This window comes from Polyodon spathula, chromosome 13 (genome assembly GCF_017654505.1).
Source record: "Polyodon spathula isolate WHYD16114869_AA chromosome 13, ASM1765450v1, whole genome shotgun sequence".
Taxonomy (NCBI): domain Eukaryota; kingdom Metazoa; phylum Chordata; class Actinopteri; order Acipenseriformes; family Polyodontidae; genus Polyodon; species Polyodon spathula.
In genome coordinates, this window is record NC_054546.1 from 16,833,606 (window position 1) to 16,858,187 (window position 24,582).

General features: G+C 36.1%; 1 protein-coding gene across 2 annotated transcripts in view; it reads left to right on the top strand.

Annotated features, from left to right (window-relative positions):
- Positions 1 to 1,142: 1,142 nt before the first annotated feature.
- The window catches only part of march8 (membrane-associated ring finger (C3HC4) 8), a 75,235-nt gene continuing 51,795 nt past the window's right edge, over positions 1,143 to 24,582 (top strand). For both annotated transcript variants that reach the window (XM_041267510.1, XM_041267509.1), the window contains exon 1: positions 1,143 to 1,339. In XM_041267510.1, coding sequence (XP_041123444.1) covers positions 1,241 to 1,339 — 99 coding nt within the window. In that variant the 5' untranslated portion in view covers positions 1,143 to 1,240. The remainder of the gene's footprint in view (positions 1,340 to 24,582) is intronic.

A 24,582-nucleotide genomic window follows, 5' to 3' on the forward strand; every position in this document is an offset into this window, starting at 1 on the left:
GGTTGGGAAACTGCACTACAGTACTATGATATTTTACTTGAAAATAATGTCTCTCAATGACAGATACCCTGCAGAGAGGATATAGTGGACCAGCTGCATATATATATATATATATATATATATATATTATATTTATTTATTTCAGGAACTGCTAAATTTATCCTGAAATCATGTGAATCACTACAGTTTAACACAGGTGGAGGCCACTTAACTTGGTGTGTGATTTTGAAGGCGATTGGTTACACCTGAGCTAATTTAGGATTGCTAGTACAAGGGGGGTGGACACTTATCCAACGAAGCTGTTTCAGTTTTTAATTATTTTTCTACAAATTTTTCACTTGGAAGTTGTGGGGTATGGTAGATAAATGAAAAAAAATCTAACACATCATATTTACTTTTTTTAGTCGATAAAATTACGTAAAATTAAGAGATTTTAATATTCCATTTTTTTACACTTTCACACACACACAATACATATATATATATAATATATAATGATATATATATATTATATATATATATATTATATATATATATATATATATATATATATATATATATACATAGATATCTACAGTATACTATTCTGTAGATACTGTTGCTATGTTAAAAGCAGTTTGTAGCATTGTTTTTGTGCTTGGTGCTATATTGACAAACATCACTTTTTATAATCTAGCCTTTTCCAATATCCACTTTTAGCACAGTCCCAGTACGTGACATGCCACCGTAAAACTTTTTTTGGTATTTTCTCAGTAACTCGCAACCTTTTATTGTTCAAAAGTTTATCACGAAGTGGCTGTGAAAGACCTTGCTCCATCACAGTGGCCTGCAAGATGAAAATTATCCTATTTTTTTGTTATAGCTAATATGATATCATCTTGTAAATATACTCTATTAAAAACATATACATATATGGAAACATAAGTGCATAAAGTACAGATTGTTGTAAAGTAGCAATTAAATAAAAGGGGTGGTCGTTATTGCGAGAGATTCTTTGTCTTGAAAATCAAGTCATCCTGTTTAATCTAAAAAACTGTTTGAGTGGATGTCAGAAGGTTCTTGTTTATGTGCTACTTCCTTTTTTTATAATACATATTTCTTTTTAAGCCATTGAAACCACTGCTAATGTGATCTTTCTTCTGCTTTCTTTTCAAAAGGATCTTGGATTAACATACAAACTAAGAAGATGGTGTCTTTGAACAAGGTTCTGCTTGCTTGAGAGAACAAATAGCAGGCTGTGATGAACATGCCACTGCATCAAATCTCTGTCATTCCACGGGATGTGAACTCATCACAAGGCTCAAGTGGGAAACCCAAAGAAAAAGACAGAGAGAAGCAGGTAGGTTTTTACAGATCACTTCATTTGAACTCCTCATCACCCCAAAGATTGTTTGTTGGTTGCTTGTAAATTCTTTTGAAAGGTAGAGGACAGCTGTGGGAGCGCATCTGTTATCAGTTTTTTAACCTCTCTCTGAAGACAAGGAAGCCAGTTCTGTTGTGAGTGGGCTAATGTTAGATCATAAAACTTTGTTCTTACTTGTGGCTTGATCCGAAATCAAAATAAGGCATAAACAGCTTGTGAAGTGTCATTATTCACCAACAAGCCCCTGTGAAAGGTCAGGGGGCAGTTTCTTGATAGCAGTACTTGTAACTTCAAGATCATTCTTTCTAGTAAGGTGAAACTGCTTCCAATCTATCTTGGTGTGAGTTTCCACAAATCCATTAATATTCACTTGAGCATCACTTGTTTTCAAGTATCACTTAAAGGGTACACAAGGATCTTTTTATGTTGTTCCCATGTGTTACTACAACTGTTTACGTAAGGTGTGTGTATTGTTTTAATTTAATTTTTTTAACGTTTTGACCACTTTTAAATTGCATTCTCTACATCAAGATGACTTCACATGTACCCGCACAGACCGCTCAGAACTACATTTCCCATCCATCTCAGTTCATATGTGAGCAGGAGGATTATGGGATATGTAGTTCTGAGTTGTCCATTTGGGTACATGTGAAGCCATCTTGAGGCAGGGAATGCAGTTTAAAAAAGTGGTCAAAATGTAGAAATGTAAAAAAGAAATTAAAACAATACACACACCTTTACTAAACAGTTGTAGCAACACATGGTAACATATAAAAAGTCCTTATGTACCCTTTAAGGGAGTAATTAATATCTGGTCTTGCTGAAGATACAAACAAAACCTATTCTGTCTTTGGCAGCCAATGCATGTACACACAGATTCTCCCAATGGTGATGCAATAAAGTCAACCAGAAATTCAAGAAGTTTTGGAGACATGTACAGGTTTGAGAAACACTGCAGTTTGTAAACGTTAGTCTTCAGGATAGTTAATGGAACTTTTGGTTAACAGTTGGCAGGGGTGAGGGAAAGTATTGAATCTGACAGTATGGTTCAAACATTCCTCAGTGCATTTAGAAACTGTCCCCTTTGTTCTGGGCTCTTCACTCCCAAAGCACACACACACACTGAGCTGCTAGCTGCTTCATGTAAGGCCAGTGCAGATAATTGATCAAGCAATTAATCCGCCAACCCAGCTGTAGTTGAAAGTGGCTGGGTTAAACTGGCCAATTAGATAAATTAACAGTAGCTAACAAAATAATTCCATACATTTTAGTACTTCCATTAGCTATAATTCATAGCTAGTTTTTAAAGAAACATAGTCCTCTGCTATTCCTAATCTACATTAATGATTTAGATTCTGGTATAGTAAGCAAACTTGTTAAATTTGCAGATGACACAGAAATAGGAGTTGCAAACACTGTTGCAGCAGCAAAGGTCATTCAAAATGATCTAGACAAGATTCAGAACTGGGCAGACGCATGGCAAATGAGATTTAATAGAGAAAAGTTTAAGGCACTGCACGCAGGAAATAAAAATGTGCATTATAAATATCATATGGGAGATACTGAAATTAAAGAAGGACTATGAAAAAGACTTAGGAGTTTATGTTGACTCAGAAATGTCTTCATCTAGACAATGTGGGGAAGCTATAAAAAAGGCCAACAAGACGCTTGGATACATTGTGAAAAGTGTTGAATTTAAATCAAGGGAAGTAATTTTAAAACTGTACAATGCATTAGTAAGACCTCATCTTGAATATTGTGTTCAGTTCTGGTCACCTCGCTACAAAAAGGATATTGCTGATCTAGAAAGAGTGCAAAGAAGAGTGACCAGAATTATTCCGGGTTTAAAAGGCATGTCATATGCAGACAGGCTAAAAGAATTGAATCTGTTCAGTCTTGAACAAAGAAGACTATGCGGCGACCTAATTCAAGCATTGAAAATTCTAAAAGGTATAGACAATGTCAACCCAGGGGACTTTTTCGACCTGAAAAAAGAAACAAGGGCCAGGGGTCGCAAACGGGGATTAGACAAAGGGGCATTCAGAACAGAAAATAGGAGGCACTTTTTTACACAGAGAATCGTGTACAAATACAGACAGAGGGTCTGGAATCAACTCACCAGTAATGTTTTTGAAGCTGACACCCTGGGATCCTTCAAGAAGCTGCTTGATGAGATTCTGTGATCAGTAAGCTACTAACAGCCAAACGAGCAAGATGGGCCAAATGGCCTCCTCTCGTTTGCCTGCCTTGCCTTCCAGGAAATATATAACGCTTCCTAGGTCATTTCACCTTCGCAGCTGCTGAGTATAATCATGTTCTTGGCTGAAGGCATGTCAATAGGGGAAGCAAATGATTAGTTATTGATAGGAAAAAAGCCAGTGAAGTAGTGGGTTCAATTTCACCCACCAGGTAAAAGAAAGGGCAACACTGAAAAACATGGCTTACAGTGGAACTGGATATCATGCTTTTAAAATGAAAATACATGTTCGCTAAAACGTGTTTCTTTCAAAACTGCATTTTTGAGACCTATGTAATGGATGTGCCTGTCAGTAAAAACCAATGGAACAATGTTGTTAACTACAATTACTTTAAAGAGCTGGTATCATTATAAACATTGGTAGCATTATACAACTGTTCTGATTTTCACATTATCGGAAAGAGTTATCTAGCTTTGGATTTTATGTTTTCTATATTTTTCTCATCTCTTGAGTATCTTGCCACCTTCAGTTGCTGCCTGAGGTATCATATCATATCATGCTAGTTTGAATTTCAAACCAGAAATAGATCAATGGGAAATTGATGTACCTCTGGAAATAGGGCCAGCCTTGAAAGGAGCAATTGCACTGTGTTGTTGCATTGCTGGTGGTTCACCTACATTAAATCAAAAGTGTTTTCCATTTTGGAAATTACATTTAAATTGTGTATTCAAATTGCATGACTGATGTACCCCATGGCTTCATACAGGTCTGTTGCCTAAATTGTTCTGTGGAACAGGTGGTCTTTCTGTGTTTCGTAAGCAGCAATTCTTCACATGGATGGTCTATTATTATAGAATTGTTGCACTGGGGAATTACGTCACTTGGTCCCCCAAACCAGGAACCGAGGACGCAGTTGGAAGTTAAGTGGAGACAGGCGTAGGAGAGAGGGTAGGGCACAGAGCATGGTGAGAGCATGGAATAGGTTAAGTCCATGTTGCTGAATCATTAGGATCCTTTTAAGACACGACTTGAGAGCGTTTTGTGATCAACATGTTACTGAACATGCATTGATCAGCTGAGTGTTCTCCTTGGTCGTAGTTTTTTTGTTGTAAATTTATCTGTAAATATAAAAATCTGTAATTGGAAAATAACTTTCAATATTTATCATTTGATCTAAATCATGTGAACTTTTATTTTAAAATATTTAATACAGTACATGTAAAGCCTGTTTTAAGATACCATTATATATGACCTGTAACATTGTTCACAAGTAGAACCGTGTGATCTCATCATGTACTAGAACAAGCAGAAAACAATTTCAATCTTTATGATTGATCTCTTAGCAACTGAGTTTTATTGTTCAAAATAAATGTGTCGTCTTTGGGAAATATATTTTATTATATGTACTATAGAAAGTCAAACACCTCCCACACAGTGTACTAAACTGCAGTCTGTACTACAGGTAGTTTTTTTTATAATTGTATTGCTTACTGGATATTTGCATGAAAGAGACAATGCTTAGAGTTGCACCCAACCGAGATAGATTGATAATGTGACCTCAAGTTTGAAGATCAATCGGCTACTAGGAACTGGATGAGCTTAGATGGGCCGAATGGATTACTCTTGTTCTTACATTTTCTTATCTTCTTATGTTCTAAGAGGGCACAACATGTTAGAGACCAGTCGTTTTGTCACAGACAATAGAAGTGCTAAATCTCTCAGCCTTTAGTTGAGACCAGGTGTTTTTAAGAGGGTCTCGCATCTGGAAATAGATTCACCATATCAGACCGGTAATAAAATGTGGAAAAAAGTAACTTAGCTAATTTTTGTTGCATTTTAAAAAGTAGCTCATGCATATAGTGGAAATCAGGAAGCGTTTTAACAGTGCAAGACAGACCTTCCGTGTAGTGATGGGTGAATCCATTCAATTGTCTAAATTGAGTCTAGGGTGGTTCAAGCGGGTACCCACAGCCTGGAACAGCAAAAGAGGACTGGGCACCGACAAGGTTCGCTCGACCAATAGATTTTACAGTGAGCACACCGGACTACAGTACACGTATAAAAATATAATAAAAACCTTTATTAGGTGTGGTCTGTAGAGAAGTAACTATTTGTAACTGTAACTAAAGTACTGCTTTTCAAAGTACTGTAACTAGTTAAATGTTTAAGTAACTAACAGTTATTGATGGACAAGACTGCAGTGCTTACAGGTTAGATGAGAGGTTGTTGGTTTGTAGGTGCTTTTATATCACTGTCGTAATAATGGGATTGAATATCTGTTATCAGCAATATTGTGATAATATGGTATAAGCTCATTTTAGAGTTTTTATGCTATGGCTCCATATCCTCGGTGGACGCCCATGCATATGGACGTCGCACTTTATTTTGCATGTAACTAGAGACCCACTTATCCAGTTGCTAAGGACTCTTTTGCATACATTTTCAAATATCTCATAATCTGGGGGTATAAAGAGGCTGTCTGTCCAACCAGCTGCCTGTATGTGAGTAACATTTTACTTCCATCTCGTCAACCTGACATTCTTTAATACAAGTTGTGTCTGGTATCAGAATATGGGGTACATAAAGGTTGTCTGAATGTTGGTTGTACATGAAACGGGTTACCAAGCCATTTTGTTGATTCTGAATTATTGGAATCCTTTATGACCTAACGTAAAGGTTTGAGGTCGATCAGCTCTTAGAAACTTTACAAGCACTGATGGTCTGAATGCCTCCTCTAATTCGCGAAGGTTCTGCTTATATGGTAATAATTATGAATTCTCACAACAGTAATGTAATGACTAAATGTAATACTTTTTAAATAAAACATCCTTAGAAGAGAAATACTGGTATAGATTCCTAAACTATTATATTCCTATCATATATTTTTCTTTTTGTGTTGTTTTGCATGGGGGAATGAGAAAACAGTGAAAACAATGCCATCTAGTGAGGGTTTGTTATACTGTAAAATGTATTATTGCTAGGTACATGCAGCTGTTCAAAAATGTAATATATGCCAATCTACATTAAAACATAATTATAATCACTGGAGTACAGTAGCTGAAGGTCGTATTGTATTTTGACAGGGCTTAGATCAAACAATACATTCCAAAGAAGAAATTCCACTTGAGGGTCTATTTACAATATTTATATGCTGTTTTCATATGCTGTTTGTATTTAGGCTTATCTGTTTATTATCATCAGCAGTGCAGTAGCATACGAAGGCTATGAAGTCAGAAACACAGAGTCTCTTACAGTGAACTCGTAAAGCAAGAACTGTAACACAAAATACATTTGTGAGCTGGCTAATGAGCTGGCTGTTTTCAACCTTCCCCTTTAAAGACATCTAGAAAGGTTTAAAATTGAGGATCCTTTTGGCTCTTTCTTTTTGTAGTTTATTCTGGGATATACAGAAATACAATCACTTCTTGATTTGTAAAACCATGATTAGCACTTCTTTTACAGTAACTGTCTGTTAGTCATTTGTTTCAGTGAGTTTCATATTTGCGTTTCCTTCTTGCCTCATCTGGTGGACTAGAATTTCTAAGAAAGGGAAATAAGTAATTATGGAGCATCAGTATACAAGTTGCTTTTTAAGTTGCCTCTGGCATCTGTAAAAAGTACAGTCAAGGACCGTTTACCTTATACCATATCTTGAAAAGGGATAAACTTACGCAACATACCAAATTTTAAAATGGATTAAAGTGATTTATTTGATTATTGACAGTTTGAGATATGTAGGGAAGGAAGATTTAAAGGGATGTTTTAACCACAACTGATTTTTTATAGACATTAACATCTATAGTACTAGTGCTGGGACAAACACAGGATTTTCATGTTCGAATATTCGCTCATAATTTAAATATTCATTGTGTGTGCCTCTACTATTTTACAGCAAGATGATGTTACACTGTGTAACATGTTAAAGCAGAAAAACATCCCAGGAGTACATTGTGTAGGCCTTACTTTACCTTGAATTTACTAAAAATCAAAGGACGTCAGATAGCAGTTCCAGTTAAATGTTGTTTTGTTTATTCCCAGAATAGAGTGCAGTGCTCCCTCGCTGTAAGGCTCTCGGTTATAACACGCCTCGGATATAACGCTCCTTTAGCTTGTCCCCCAATTCCCTATACTAGTGATTCATGCAGTATTTCTACAGTAAATGCAGTACCGGTGTTGTTCAAACTATAAACAACGTCTCAGTCTAACTTAGGAGGCTGAGCCACTGACTCATTGTGTTACCTTGAGCAAGTCCCTTAACCTCCCTGTGCTTCTTCTTTCGGGTGAGACATTCTTGTAAGTGACTCTGCAGCTGATACATAGTTCACACACCCTAGCTTCGTATCATGTAAAACACTTTGTGATGTGGTCCAATTTGAAAGGCGCTATATAAAAATAGGTTGTTGTTGTTGTTGTTTATTATTATTATTATTATTATTATTATTATTATTATTATTATTATTATTATTATTATTATTATTAACTTCTGTTTCTGTCTCTCCCTTTTGATATAGTATCTGAACTGAAGAAAAGCTGTGCTGGCACTTTATAACACAGACATATTATTCAGCATTCGTTTTATAACTAAGTAAATATTACGCCTGTTATGTGTTTTCCTTTCCAGAGGTATTTACTTTTTTGCTGCAAGAGGAGCTGCGGCTTTCCGGGGAGAATAGAGGCCTCAGCTTCACTTCAGCCCCGCTCCAGCAGCCCATTCCCTCTTCCCCTCACATGTTCTCCTTCTCGCACTTGGTTTGCTTGTCTGTCGCTTCAAACTGAACTCCCGACTGCTATTTAGCCAGGCTATTTATAGTTTAAAAACTGCTAATTAAAATGATCCACGGGTGGGAATGTTACCTTTTTTTTTTTTTTTGTAAAAGATATACTGTTGATTACATGGTGCTTTATGCATGGTTAATTCATGGAAAGTTACATTTTTGCTTCACTATACGTGCATTATAGAGAGGGAGTTATTTTATTTTGTATTTTAGTCAGATGTGTGTTTATAACGCTCTTCAGTTATCATATTGCCTCACTCCCGAGACCCTCATTACAGTGAGGGAGCACTGTACATAAAGTTTTGTTTTTGCATTTTTTTTTTTTCTTTTTTTTTTTTTTTGCAAGGTATTCTTGTCATTTGTAGCAAATACGAACATCAGATTTTTGTATCCGAAATACATGTAAAAAATATATTTTTTCGAATATTTTGATATTTGTCTCGGCACTTTTTTAACAGTGGTGAGTGTATAGAATAGGTTACCCAGTCATGTTCTAGGCAATGAATAACTGGGAACCTTTAAGACCCAACTTGAGTGGAATCAAATAATCACTGATGGACTGAATAGCCTTCTCTCATTTGGTAAATGTTCTTTAGTGCTTCCATATATCTAGCAGGAGCATTAAAGGCTGTATCTTGACAACCACTTTTGTAATGTGCACTTTCTATTTTCCAAGTTGTTTATTTTAAACATGATTAACATCATGATACTTAATGAAATCTGTGCCATGAATAAACACATTTTAAGACTTGGTGGCGGATCTTAATAACAGGTGGTTTTAAAAGCAGGTGTGTTCACCTCTTATCTCAAAATAGGTTGTGATTAATTTACCTTTGTTGTAATATTAAGTAGTTGCCAAGCAACTTGCCTTGATTGAAAATTACCCAGAATTGAAATACTCAAAAGCTGGTACGTATGAACCTTTAAATTTTGTTGTTATAACATCCGTCACAAAGAACAAACTTCTATTTTTATATATGATGGGTTTTATATATGATTGGTTTGCTAATCTCCAAATAAAGCTCCGAGTGCTCTACTTATGTACAGAATGCTAATTATGCAGTTGTAACTAATTGAAATGTACTTTATTAACTTGATTTTAAATTAATTTGGGTCAGTGTTTGCTTTGAAAACAAATACAAAGGCTTGGATAGGGGTGGTTCTGCAGTGTCTGTTATTCACAGCAAGTACACTACATTGTAATAAAAGAAAGTACACTGTATCATGAGTAGGAAAAATACTGGGCCTAGTCCTAATTAAATGTTTTGGTTTTTAAATTAGGTCTTTTTAAAATGTAAATGTTTTTGCAAATTTTACTTTTCATCTAGTATTCTCTCATGACTAAAGGCACTGATGTACTAATACAATATCAAACGTTTCAACTAGAAGTCTTTTTCATTGTCTTCAGGGTACTTATTACAGGTATTGTCCTGTATTCTCACAGGCTCACATAATATACAGTGCCAAGAAAAAGTTTGTGAACCCCAATAATAATTGTGGAAATTCCATAGTTTTACCGTGATAGCCTTCTTGAATCAAAACTTAAATATCCAATAGGGTATAAACAATAAACAATGAATAACTAAGATTCAGGGTATGTGAAAAAGTAAGTGAACCCCTGGTTTTATCAGCTCAATTAAGGTGATAATTAGAATCAGGTGTTTAAATAATTAGGTAGGTCTTCAGGGGTGAGTTTGGGAGGCCCCATCCTATGTAAAGATCAGAAACTTTGTGAGTTTGGTCTTCACCATACAGCTGTGTGGAAACACGTCGTGCCACGATCAAAAGAAATCTCTGAGGATCTCAGAAAAACAGTTATTGATGGTCTAGAAAGGGTTACAAAACCATTTGTACGGATTTGGGGCTCAACGAATCCACTGTCAGACAGGTAGACCACAGTCACTCTATCCAGGAGCAGTCGTCCTACCAAAATCTCTCCAAGAACAAACCGGAAAATCATCAAGGAAGTCACAAAGAACCCCAGAGTAGCATCCAAGGATCTTCAGGCCACTCTCGCCTTGGCTAATGTGAGTGTTCATGACTCCACTATCAGAAAAAGACTGAACAAGAATGTTGTTCATGGAAGGATAGCTAGGAGGAAACTACTGCTCTCTAAAAAGAACATTGCTGCACATCTGAAGTTCACCAAAGAGCACATAGATGATCCACAAGACTTCTGGAACAATTTTCTCTGGACAGACGAGCCAAAGGTAGAACTTTTTGGCCTCAATGAGAAACTTTATGTTTTGCGAAAACCAAAACACTGCGCTCGAACAGAAAAACCTCATCCCAACCATCAAGCATGGTGGTGGGAGTGCGATGGTTTGAGGCTGCTTTGCTGCCTCAGGACCTGGACAGCTTGCCATCATTGACACAACCACAAATTCTGCATTGTATCAGAAGATTCTATAGGAGAATGTCAGGCCATCCATCCGTGAGCTGAGGCTGAACTGAAAGCGGGTCATGCAGCAAGACAATGATCCTAAACATACAAGCAGATATACAAAAGAATGGCTGCAGAAGAAGAAATTCCGCATTTTAGAATGGCCTAGTCAAAGTCCGGACCTAAGCCCCATTGAAATGTTGTGGCAGAACCTGAAGCGAGCTGTCCATGCAAGGAAGCCCTCAAGTGTCACTGAGTTGAAGCAGTTCTGTAAGGAGGAATGGGCCAAAATTCCTCAAAACCGATGTGAGAGACTGACCAACAATTACAGAAAATGCTTAGTTGAAGTCATTGCTGCTCAAAGGGGTGCCGCCAGTTACTGAATTAAAGGTTCACATACTTTTTCACACATGGATATTGAATGTTGAATCATTTGTGGATAAATACATGTTGAAAAAATATCATGTTTTGTGTCATTTGTTAAATCAGGATATCTTTATCTATTATTAGGACTTAGACTAAGATCTGATAACATTTTAGGTTTGAAATATGTGATAATACTAAGGGGTTCACAAACTTTATCAGCATTGTACATGTAGCATTATATAAATATACAAGCAAACAGAATTTTTTTTCCCTGCCAAAAATTATATATATATAATTATTTTTTCTTTTTTTTTTTTCTCCATACCGTACCATCCAGTTGTCATTTGATGGAGGATAAAAAGTCTTGCATAACAAAAGACATTACATAAAACTATTACATTTTAAATTAAATGTTCTATTTTAGCCACTTGGTATTTTAAAACATATATTGTCTTAACCCTTGTCAATTATGTTAAAGCTTAAAAATGGCATGATATGTTTAAGTTAAAATAAGGTGGTTGAAAGTGTTAATTTTTAAAGGTATTGTCTTTACAGTTATGGAAATAATAAGCAGGTTTGAGTCTTGACTCGGCACACTTCCACTTTCTAAGGAGACACTGAGTATTTCATAACCTAGGTTTTAAAAATCAGTTCTTTTATGTAAAAGCTCAGTGGGAGTTCATTTAAAACATTGTATTCATTGATTATACTGTGGATAACGTTTAATCGTGCGCTAACCTATGCTGTTGGAAATGAATCTGGGTTCCATGTTGTTGCTCAGTATGACAAAAGCGTGAAATGAAACTTGAGAAAAAACTTCAAAGGGCAGGCAGAGGGGCAGTCTGTCTTTGGAAAGGAAACTCTAGTCGGTTAATAACTGAAATGAATGTTTAATTTGCTGCACTGAGAAAACAGTGTTCTGAAATGTTTTCAGATAATGCAACAGTCTTTACCTTTTGTGTAATAAAATCAATAGAGTAAAGAAATAGTTGGGGGGGGGGTGTTAAATCTGATCCTGCCAACAATCACAGGTGTGGCCATTCCCCAATTAGGTAATTGAGTGTTAATTTGCGAGTGGTCACTTGTATAAAAAGATATAGGAATCATTTGTTGTGATTTGTGTACTGTTTTGTAACTTGATAGTGAAGTCTAATGTCCAGCCTACAAGTGTTTTGTTCTTTTATTTGAACCTTTTATTTTATTTTATGTTTTGTTTTGTTAAATAAAGTGTGCAAAAGCGCTTTATAACTGCAGCGTTCTGTCTCTGGGTCTAATTCCTGCTGGTAATCAGCCTGGGCTGTTGCACTACCCAGCCACAATAATGAATATAAACTTATTTATACAACTACTGTTGATTTTGAATAGCTGATTCCTGAAAGGCAAAATGGGGTATAAAGGCATGCCCCAATTACATTTGAAGTTGTACATTTATTAAAATTGCCCACAGACTCAAATTGGTCTATGCATCTATGTGGTAGGCATGGGCGTCCGTAGATAGGTAAATCTGAATTTGAAATAAAAAGAAAAACTATAGTAATACAGTGTTTTTCATGAAAATGAATACAGTGATCTTTACATCAGTGTTGCATTTCAGTTTTTTTTAATAAACAAATAAAAACAGACCACCTCTAATTTTCTCCGAGAGACATCCTCCCTCTCTCAGAACTCCTGCTACGATGTCAACACGAAATGTGCTGCCTGTAAGTGTAAAAAGTGGCCAACAATGATGGACTGAATGGGCTGACACTGCTTCTAAAATACAGAGTATCTATGAGGCACACAGATAAGAGAACATTTCTGAATTCCTAATAATCTGTGTGCTGACTGACCCTTACTCACGAGTGCTTTTTTGCTGTGTGAAATTCATTATATCTCAACATTTTGCCAGAAGTCATGCATTTTTTTAATTTTGTTTCAAAGAATAGATGTAAAGAAATGTTTTAAAGCTATAAAATCGAAAGGTTGCCGTATTACTTTTTTTTCTGGATGCCGTAGAAGGCTAAAGAAAGCAGACGAATTTATATATTTAAAAAAATAGTTTTTTCAAAGATTTATGCAAAAACCAATGAGGTATGTCTTTGCTAAAGTTCACAAAACAAAATTTAATGTACAGTCATCTTTTTCAGACCAAAAAAATTCATTAAGAACAAATAGATATTGGTCTTGTTAAAATGTATTACCCTGAAATTTTACCTTTTGACCCTTTTTTGGTCTCAGAATGCATATAAAATGACCGATTCTTAATTAATTGTTAGTAATTTACTTTACACATCTTAAATAATAAATAGTGAGAAAACAAAACAAAATATTGTTTGTGTTATTTTTAAATCTTAACCTCAGTTACTGGTATGCTGCAGAGGAGTCATCTAATGTTTTTGAAAGCTATATGAACGCACAGTAAGCTGATGAAAAGGATAACAAGCTGGCTGTCCAGATATTCTTTTTTTTTTCTCTCTGGTGGGAAATAACTTGTGCGTTCAGTGTGCAGACTACAGGGAGAGAAAGGCAGCGTGACGTTAAAGAACTCACACATTCAAACAACCAGGAGCCAAAGAAATCCAGACTAGTAAGGTACCTTATTGCTAATTAGATTACATAATGTTACTCTTTATTTCTTGACGTTAGTTAGTCTGAATTTGACAATCGGAGTCAATATGGAGGCTACCGTTTGGGTATGGGCTAGATATAATTTCTGAGCATCTATATTTAAATAAAATTCCGTACGAACATCCTCCCCAACCCCCTCCCCCCGTGCAACCCTAATGGGTGCACATTTACAGTATTGGTTTTCATCAGATTTTAGCATTACCACATTACCTGACTACATTTATACACCTTTGCCCCCTCCCCCCCAGAAATAGCATTGCAGTCAAGGCTGGCCCACAGCAGGAATAGCAAATGCAGAAGTGGTGGACTGCAGTTCAGTGTGGCTGCACACTTTTATTAAATACAGTAATCCGTTGCATGTCTGCCATAACCTTTTATCCACCATGATCAGCCTCTTCAGCAACGTTAGCTTATTATTGAACAAAGAAGATTAGTTCAGATTGTAGATCCTACCAAAGTGTTCGTACGCTGTGTTGTATGTGCTCCGTGCGCTGCCATTGCTGGTAGTGTCATGTGAGCTGTTCAGTGTGTACGTAAATGAATCCTTTTCGCCTGCAGGGCGTATCAACTTCAACCTCCATCTAGTAATTGTTACAGCTGTGTAGAATGGTATTTTAAACAGGATTCATTCATCTGATTTTTTACATATCCGACCTTACTGTGGTCCCCCCGAACTCGGATATGTGACGGATTACTGTAACAAAAACAAACAATCAAGAATAAAAAGCCAACAGCAAAGCTAGCACAGTGCAGAAGTAGGGAGCACAACCTGCTTCTCCCAGTCCTTTCCCTAAACTAACCAAACAACAAAGGATCTGGCTCCTGTTGTATACAGGTGGCGATTCCCAAATTGGCAATCAATTAACCAATTTGGGAATGGCCACATTCCACATATATCAGCAGGGATGGGATTTTAACCCCAACCCCTTCCAAACTTAAATTCAAAATGTACAAACACTCGCTATCAAACACTATTTACAAAAAAAAACCTGTGCAAGGCCTCAGCACTACCACAACCGATAATATGCTAAATTTACGACTGCATTAAGGCTTTTATGCACTGTACATCAAACCTTTATTTATACATTATTTTTTATATAGCAAATATTTTCTCCACTGCATGAGATAACACCTGTATCACATTTTTTATGTAACAGAAAAAAACCCTTCATTTTGCATATTTCTAAATATGATGATATGATATCAAGTGTTTGATATTAGACATCAAACACTTTTTCATTAAATCTTTAATCATGTACAAAAATAAACAGTGCCTACAGGTCAGAAGCTGCTGAAAGATTTGCATTCTCAGTTACAGATCCATCTTACATTAAATGCAAAGTTTTAGAATTCATCAGAGAAAATGATTTTTTTAGTTGTTCTGTGGTGACCTCTGGCAAATGCCATTACACTTGTGTTGAGTTTAGCAAGTTGTTCTAAAGCAAAAACACAGTTAATGTATGCAGTTCAATTTTTACATTGTATTTATTGAATGTTGAATCAGTTTTTGTGTATAAAGTATTTCTCCCAGTCGTTTCACGTTGGAGGACAGAGAATAACATTTGGGGTACCACATGCTTAAAATATTTAACCTATTTTTGAAAAGGGGATGATTTTTCATCTACTCAAGCCTTTCGTTATGGGGTTTGATTTGGGTAAATCAGCGAATATTTTATACAGGGAGACCCAATGAAAATGTTACCACATATTTTCAGCGTTTGTGAATTGAGTGTTCATAAAGGTGAAGGAATATGGCATTGGCTACAGACAGTATTTAAAGTTGTCTGGTTTAGGCTGGTTAGCTTTGCTTTATTTTTTTCAGGTGATTTTAATATTTCAGAAATATGTAAGGGTTTTTAGTGTCTTGACATATGCAAAGCTGCAGTCTGTGCAGAATTAAATGTTTGCACGTCTAATCACATGTTTTACTGGGCTGGATAAACTAAGTCACGTTTCACTGCACACCTGTTTACTGGCAATTCCTCCATCTAGCAGGAGCTTGGTTTTTACCTTTGGGCTTTGCAGTTGTGCAGATTTGATGAACACTGCGATTCCCTGTTTGCTCGGTCTGGCTTGTGCACATTCTTCACTCTTGACACTAATTGCATGTCATAATACAGTGCTGTGGAATTACAAGATTAATTTGGAGTCTCCTTAAATCACAAAAGCTAACTGGAATGAGCTTTTTATTAATTGCAATATTTAAAATGTATTGATTCTGCCATTTCCCATTTGACTATATTTGAGTTTTAATTCTGTATTTCACATGTATTTTCATTTAGAGAAATCTCAGTTTGCAAGCCATGTGTTTATACTGTCTTGCCCTTCTGTAGGCATTTTACCTGGAGGGTGAATCTGTCGTCCGTCACCCCCCCCCCCCCCCTTCTCTAGCTTCTTTCTTGTCAATAACCAGTTAGCCACTTCCCCTGTTGACTGACAGGCTTTCATCCAATAACACACTTGGACCCAGAAGGCGATGCTTATATGAAGTGACCAAGCAAGTGAAGCAATAACAGATTTCCTGGAAAGCAAGGCAAGAAAAGTGGTTTGCTAGAACATGTGTATCTTTCAAAACTGCACATTTGAAATGGAAGTGCAGAATGGGTACGATTCATTGAATTATTTTGTTGGCTATAATTACTTTTAGAATGAGCAATAGATTGTAACTGACAAAGGCGCTCAACTCCAAGCCTTCAAATCAAACCAGGAAATTTCATGGCCGTTTTTCAATATTTAGGGACTTGAAATGGTGACCTGAGGTGTTTCAATAGCTATTGAAAAAGAATCACAAACTAGAGTGAGGTGAAAATGTCAGTCTGTTTTTATACTGCACATTTTCACTGTTGTAGAGGAACAGAATTCTGACTACCATTGGCGTAGTTATGGTATATAGTAAAAGGTTTAAGGCCACGTCAGTAGAAATCCTACCTTGCAATTAGGCTACTTTTTTACAATCCCAATTGACGGCCATGCAAAGTCACCTTATATTAAGCCATTCCCAACAGTAAAAGTGTTAAGTACCCCCCTGTTCAGTCACCTCTCGATGAATCATAGTGTAAACTACCAACCATTTTAAAACTAAAATTGGATGTAACATGATGCAACTCATTTGCCCTTTTTAGAAATTAAAACTGCCAATTAGGATAGTTTTGCATATAAGAACACTAAAAATTATAACACCTTAGATTATGCTAAATAGATTGCTAAAAATACATAGGCTAAATTGAGAATTTCATAAATGATCAAACCCCCTATGATGTTTGTTGCAATGCAATCTGTGCCTTTGGTAGGTCAATTAACTAGTCTAAATCAAATGGTTTCCCAGAATTCTATATTTATATATGAAGATATGTTCTTTTATATATATATCATTTTAAGGCCTTTAAATCACCAGCCTTGCCTTTATAAATGAAACTGAGAACCATTTTAAAGTGTTAATTCAGTTATTTCATACCCAGTGGGGTGATATTTGCTCTTTCTAATTCATTTTCATCCTGGTTTCCAAAGGGAGCATACCATCTGCATTTACTTTATTAGGCTCTGACCAATAGCTATTGTGACCTACGAACTGAAAGGTGACAGTGCGCTGCGTCAGCATTAATTAACTATTGCTGCTGTGTTCTATTGACAATACAATTAAATCCTTTAGTAAATTAGTATTTACTAATGTTGAATTTACAGCAAAGTGAAGGGATGAATGTCACTGATTTTTGCATTTTGTGTTTTAAAAAAAGTATGACCATGGATAAAAAAGTTTAAATATAATAATATAACGTAATATGGTAGATTCTTCTGGTATGTTAGTAAATTAAAAGTCTCTACACAACAGTTGAAATAGACGAAGAACTTACAGTTGTACATCCCCACTGGTCATTTTTTTTAAGCCACCTTACTTCAGCTCTTAGTAGTCTTTACAGAAGCATCCGTTGAAAAAAGATATTAGTTACTTAGCCTGGCTAATAATGATTTTAGAAGCAGAAGCAGCGTTAGAGAATTATACAACACATGCATAATATGATACTAAACAGGTAAGACATTTAAATATTCCATAAATGCAAATGGTATAAAATATCCCCTTTAATGGGATGGCTGAAACATACAAAATATTGAGGACTTTGCTGTATTCCAGGACTTTTGTATTAGTTGATCATCTCACGAATCCTCCTCTATACATTAAAATCACCCATTTCAGTCTCGGCCTTTCTCTTTCAAATGTGTATTGGTATGGGATTAGCTTGAAGGATCAGAGCAGTCCTCAGCATCTGTAAACCTTGTATAACCCACATATTAATCTAAGCAAGAAGCAGACTTAAGCAGTCCCATTAGTGCTAATTTATTGAGAGCTTTTTTGATGTGTTCCCTTGTTTAACAACAGATTAGGGAAGCACTTTGAGTAGGTCCATGCTTTATAAACTCATGTGACCTTGCTTGTATTGTGTCAGAACAGCTCATATGTCCCTTTGTTCTTGCGTTCGTTCTTAGCTTGTTAATTTCTTGGGCTTTTCTATAATGTATGTAATGAAATTTAATGAACTTCCCTAAGGCAGAACTGAGCTTGAAGATGTCATTTATAACCTCTGCTACGTGTTATGATAATACTGTTGTCATCTGGCTCACAAGAGTGGCATTGTGGCAGGCTGGTTTAAAATGGAGGAGATTGGTGTTGAAATAGCTCTTCCTTTGGGAGCATCTAAACAAACTGGACATACAACTTTATTGTGTTTTCTGGTAAAGTGAAGTGAATAGAAGACTAAGGGTGGTGAGTGGGACTCCATGGCCATATTTACAAAGATGTTAACTTTTAATTAATTTTGTTATTGGCTTCGTTAAACCTTTTTATGATGTTTGCATTCTGGTTTGTTCTATTGCAGTCACTGCTGTGTTTATTTTAAGATGCTTCCACTTGAGTCCAGGAGCTGTTCAGTTCTAGATGCCTGCTGTAGATACAGTATGTAACATTAGCCAAAATGAAAGAGCCAGCGCTATCTAGTGATCTGCCACTTTGGCTCATTTAGTGGCTTCATTTTGTTTTGCTGGCAATTCACTGCCGTGCACTAGATGAGGAGCAACTCCTGATCTCATAGTCAAAGCACTGAATATAAACACAATATTTGAATCACTGCTATAAGTACTCTGACTAAAAAAAAAGGTAAAATAAATGAAAGAACACTGTGTAATTATATCGGCTAAAATTGATTTCCTTATGGAAAATATAATGAATGCATTTAAATAAAGCAGATAAATATAATTGAAAGCTGTTTAAGTTCCCAGCAAGAACATTAGCCATTTGTTTTGATGTTAAATTAGAAAAAAAATGCTATGCAAGCCTACCGAGATTAGTTGGATCAAACAACAGAAGCGTTTTTGTTGCCTTTGTGATCGCCTGCTACCTGTTTACCAAGCTGTCCACTAAATCTGCCCGGAAACGTACCTAGAAAATATACTGCTGCAACTAAAATAAAATTTGGTACACAGTCGGCTGGGGGTCAGTCACAGTTATCGAATTTGATTAACACCTTCACAAACCATTGTGTTTGTCACAGGTCTGGAATATTTATAGTGTATTTCAAAGATATCGCATTAACCTTCTCATCACTGCTATTAACTTGACACTTGTGAAAGTGCGTTGTTATGCCACCTGAATTATTTGGTATCTTCCCATAATTTAGTGTAGAAGTCTATTAAATCATTTTCTTGCGTGCAGGTTATTTAATCCCCCTATAACCTAATGCATGTATTGGTTATATTACAAACTGTTTATTGTTAATGAAGAGAGCTCAAATACAGGGTGATAAGAAAGTCAGTCAGGTACTTTGCACTGTAAAAAAAAAAAAAAAAAAACCTGTATCTTGTAACGGTCCTTTGAGACAATGCCTGTGCAGGTAATGCAGCAACAGTTATAGACATCAGCTACATGGCTCTTTTGAGACTTTGGTTGTGTTTCTTATAACTATTTTTGCCAATAAACCGGCACTTTCTCCACTGATTTGGAGAACATTGTAAATATAGTGTTCTGCTGTTGGCAATCATTCTGAGTGGTTCTATTACAAGTCTTTCACTTGAGTTCAAGAGGGCTCTTCTCTTCCAGTTGCCTGCCGGTGATACATGTACCATAGACTAGAGCTGACAAATTGTCAACAGTAAAGAGCTAGCACCAGCTAGTAATCTGCCACATTTGGTTTCCTTATGTATTCTTTTCAATGCACCGCTGTGTTGTAGATGGTGCTGGCACTTACTGCTATAAAGACACTTTGGCTGATCTAGCTACATATGTCTATGGCAGGCAACTAGAACAGAGTAGCACTTGAACTCATTGTCACAGCACTTTTACCAAGATTTTAAAAGCCAGTATTTCAGTAACTGCAAAAAGAACCAATCTGAATGATAAACAGTAAATAAATAAATAAACAATACCAGCAAAATATAACTTGAAGTTACTTACTGTTTAAGTAAGGCATATCCGTATCTGTCAAGTATATCTCCTGTGCATCAGAAGGTCCATCTCACTGCAGGACACCTTGTGCTGCACCGCTTCTTCATGCATGCTTATATATAATCTCCTATTCCAATCTGAAGAGTTTAAACATCATCTGGTAGCTATCAGCTGCTGTTCTATTCTGTCTTTCCTTTCAACTCATTCTCCTATGCCTATGAAGGGGATATAGCAGAGGTTGTCATTTGTAAGTATGTCACATATTGTCCCCCATATATATGTACAACCACTTATCCGCTTGTCATGAAACGTAGTATTCATATTATTTAGTTGAAGTTCTAGAAAATATCAGATTCTGGGGATATAGTGCTTGCCTGTATGTCTGCACATCGGTCCATCTGTATGTCACACTTACGTTTTGCATATACAATATCTCGGGACTTGCGTATCAATTTTTGATTAAACATTTCATAGCTAATGCGATTACTATTCTAAACGCACTTTAGTAGTTACTATTTACAGACATTGCAAGAAAATACCAGTAGTTAATCCTAAACCACTGTGGCCTCTCTGTGCCTGAAACAGCCCGTATAACAGCAATATCTTCTTCTGAAGATTATCTAAATTAGAATGTAGGAGACTAGGTAAGCTGTTCCCTCAGTCATGTTAAGTAATAATAATAATATTAATAATAATAATAATAATAATTGACTTCAAATAATTCACATCTAATATCCTAACACGGTGACAGTGACAAAATAGAACTGTATTTTGATCTACTGTATTGTGGCATAGTCATTGTAATTATGACCAGTGTTGGAGCTGGCTAAGCAGTACATTTGAACTGCTTGTTTTTTAATGTATCAGTAAATTATACTTTTTTCCAACAGATTTAGAACTACACCCACCCTTTCTTACAGTGGCTCTCAAAAGTATTCACCCCCCCTTGGACTTTTCCACATTTTATTGTGTAACAACATGGAATCAAAATTGATTTAATTAGGAGTTTATGCCACTGATCAACACAAAAAAGTCCATAATGTCAAAGTAAAAAATAAAATCTACAAATTGTTCTAAATTAATTACAAATACAAAACAGAAAATAATTGATTGCATAAGTATTCACCCACTTGAGTCAATATTTGGTAGAGGCACCTTTGGCAGCTATTACAGCCATGAGTCTATTTGGATCTGGACACATCTGGACACTGCAATGTTTGCCCATTGTTCTTTGCAAAACTGCTCAAGCTCCGTCAGGTTGGATGGGGACCTTTGGTGAACAGCAATTTTCATCTCTTTCCATATATTCTCAATTAGATTGAGGTCCAGACTTTGACTGGGCCACTCCAGGACATTGACCTTTTTGTTTTTAAGCCACTCCAGTGTGGCTTTGGTTGTATGTTTGGGGTCATTGTCCTGCTGGAAGATTAATCTTCTCCCAAGTTCCAGGTCTCTTGCAGACTTCAGTAGGTTTTCCTCCACGATTGCTCTTTACTTTGCTGCACCCATTTTGCCCTCTATCTTCACGAGCTTGCCAGGCCCTGATGCAGAGAAGCATCCTCACAGCATGATGCTGCCACCACCATGCTTCACGGTAGGGATAGTGTTCTCAGGATAATGTGCGGTGTTAGGCTTGCGCCAATCATAGCACTTAGCATTGAGACCAAAAAGCTCTATTTTGGTCTCATCAGACTATAGAATCTTCTTCCACTTGGTCTCAGAGTCTCCGACATGCCTTCTGATGTGAGTTTTGATGTGAGTTTTTTCAACAATGGCTTTCTTTTTGCCACTCCCCCGTAAAGCAATTGCCCCTTGCTATACTGCGGAATTGGATATATCACGTTCCTGGAGTTGGCTTCCAATTTTTACTGTCTTAACTGCGTATGCCTTAGCTGCACTATACGTAGAATTGCTGTTCGTTTTATTTCATATTGCACACCACAAACAACAATATACAAAACAATTAAAAACAAAGCATTAATATCGTACTGTTATCATATACACACGTATTGCACAATAACACAAAGCAAATTAAATATCTACTTGCTGAAGCAGTTTTTATTTTAGCCAATGAGGTGTTCACATGTGGGAGCAATGCACTAGCAAAAGCCACAAGGCAGTGACGTCAGCACCCTAGCAACAAGCCTCCTGCAGCGGGTCTGTGCATTTGAGAAAGGAGAGGAAGACTCATGAAATTAATTGGAGATGGAAATTGATAAGAAGTAATTGCCCTCCGCTGTACAAGTTAAAATGGTGTGCTGCTTTTTATATGAAAAATGAGAAAAAGTAGGTTGCGTAGAGGATTTATACTGGACCCAGACTCCCCCGATAAAGTGAGGGAGTGGTTGTACAGTATTTGTTATTACCCAGTTTGTTTTTCTGTGGGTCTCTCGCTATATCACGGCCTTCAATATATAGCGTATTTATGTTGGACCCTGAGACCCACGATATATCGACTGGGTGGTGTATAAAAAAAGAGAGTCTCTACTGCTGTCAATGGCAGAGTCTTTTATAAGTATGTCAGTAAAATCCATCCCAAAATTACAGCTGTCAGTATGATGAGTATTGATTAAGAAGTGGAAATGAATAATTTAATAAAAATTGGATATTTTGTTTAAGAACTGAACCTAGACATAAGGTAAGCAAATGAGGTGTTAATATCATTGTAACATAAAATAAAATGAGTATTATATAGTATGTGGGATAACTTCTTGTGTGCATAGAAATATATTCCTACAATCTGATATTTCTAATAACATATGCTGAAAATTAATTCCAAATGTCATCACAATTGAATAAGTGGCTTTCCAGATATATGCAAGAATGTAAGTGTGGCATTCAGTACAGCTGGACTAGATGTTTACTGTACTTGGCGAAGAAACTATGTGACAGGCAGTGTTGTGTAATACATTGCCATTACAGATTCTGTCATGTCCCCTGTAAGTGAGATGAGATGAGGTTAAAAGCTCTAAAACCATGAATGAAAAGCAGCCAGGTTCTTTTGCATTGTGGTTAAGGTGCTCGGTTGCGCTGTGCAGGGTTGTATATCGATTGCAATACCTTTTTGTCCTCATGTATTTAAAACAGGAATTTGGTATCACATACCGCACATAGGTGTCGCACATACATATTTGTTTAATGTCCAAACTTTATAGTGTTGTGCGAGTTGTGTTGCACAAATAAATTATTAATCTTTAACACAGTTTAGATGCAAAGTATCCGTTAGAAGCGTGTTATTACGTTTTTTAACAGCTGATTGCGGATAGTGACGGAAGGGTGAGTTTACCTGTTTGCCTGGCCTTTTAGTATTTTGTATTTCAAACAGTAAAGAAAAGTGAAAGATCTTCTGAATACTTAATATGTCTTCTAAAGACTTCTTGTTAAATAAATGTGTAAGTTTGTTGTGTATCTTCTCAATATTGCCAATGAGTGAGTCTCTTAATGTGTTTTTTTTATCTTTCAAAAGTATGTAAAACCGCGGGGAAGGCCCTTCCTTGATACCACTACAGTAGTATAGGTGGTGTATTCTGAAATATGACTCCACCTAAAGTTTGGGCTATACCATATGTTTATACTAGGGGTGTCCATGATAACATAGGTAAAATGTAGTATTTACAACCCAAAACTTCCAAAACAAAGGACATTTTTTCTTTAGGTTCACAATACATCCTTAGTATAATCCTTGATAATTGAACACAAACATATAGGACATTAAATAATAGTCTTCTCCTTTTAATTTGTTCCCTGTTCAATTCCGAACTGTTATATTTATAGTTATGTTAAAAGTTATGTTATTGGTAAATTAGGTAGATCAAAATTTACATTACCAATAGAAATCACATAAATCCACTACCTATCCAAAAAAATATACAATAAACAATACAATGATTGTATAATACTATATAATAATCAAGTACAATAATTAAATATGCTATCACAGAATGAGCCCTGTTTTAAAAGCTGTGTAAAGATTGTTTAAAGATAAGTCTGTTTTTTTCTTTTTAATGAAAATATATATTGATAATCCTGTTTTTAATATATGTTACCAATTCCACAAGATTTGTATCTTATGGTGTTATTTCAGAACATAAGAAAATTAACAAATGAGATGATATTTGTCTGGTTTCTAGTAGCTAATTGAACAGAAAACTTTGGGTCTTAAAGGATCCCAATGATATGATTTGTCTTACAATACATCCTTACTGTGCCAAAATTAGGTGTATTAATACTGCAGTATTCTTGGTTCATGATAAATAAAAACTATGTGGTCAGAGCAGAACTGCAGTCTTGATAACAAAGATTCCATTATGTATAAACAAGGCAAGTATTGAAACACTTAACTAGTGTGAATATGTAATGTGAATGGCTTTGTCCAGTAGTAACTGGTAAAACGATGCCAAAAATGTAACCCTTTCAAGAGATGGAAGTTTATGAACTTCCTAGGCATGTGTGGCCTG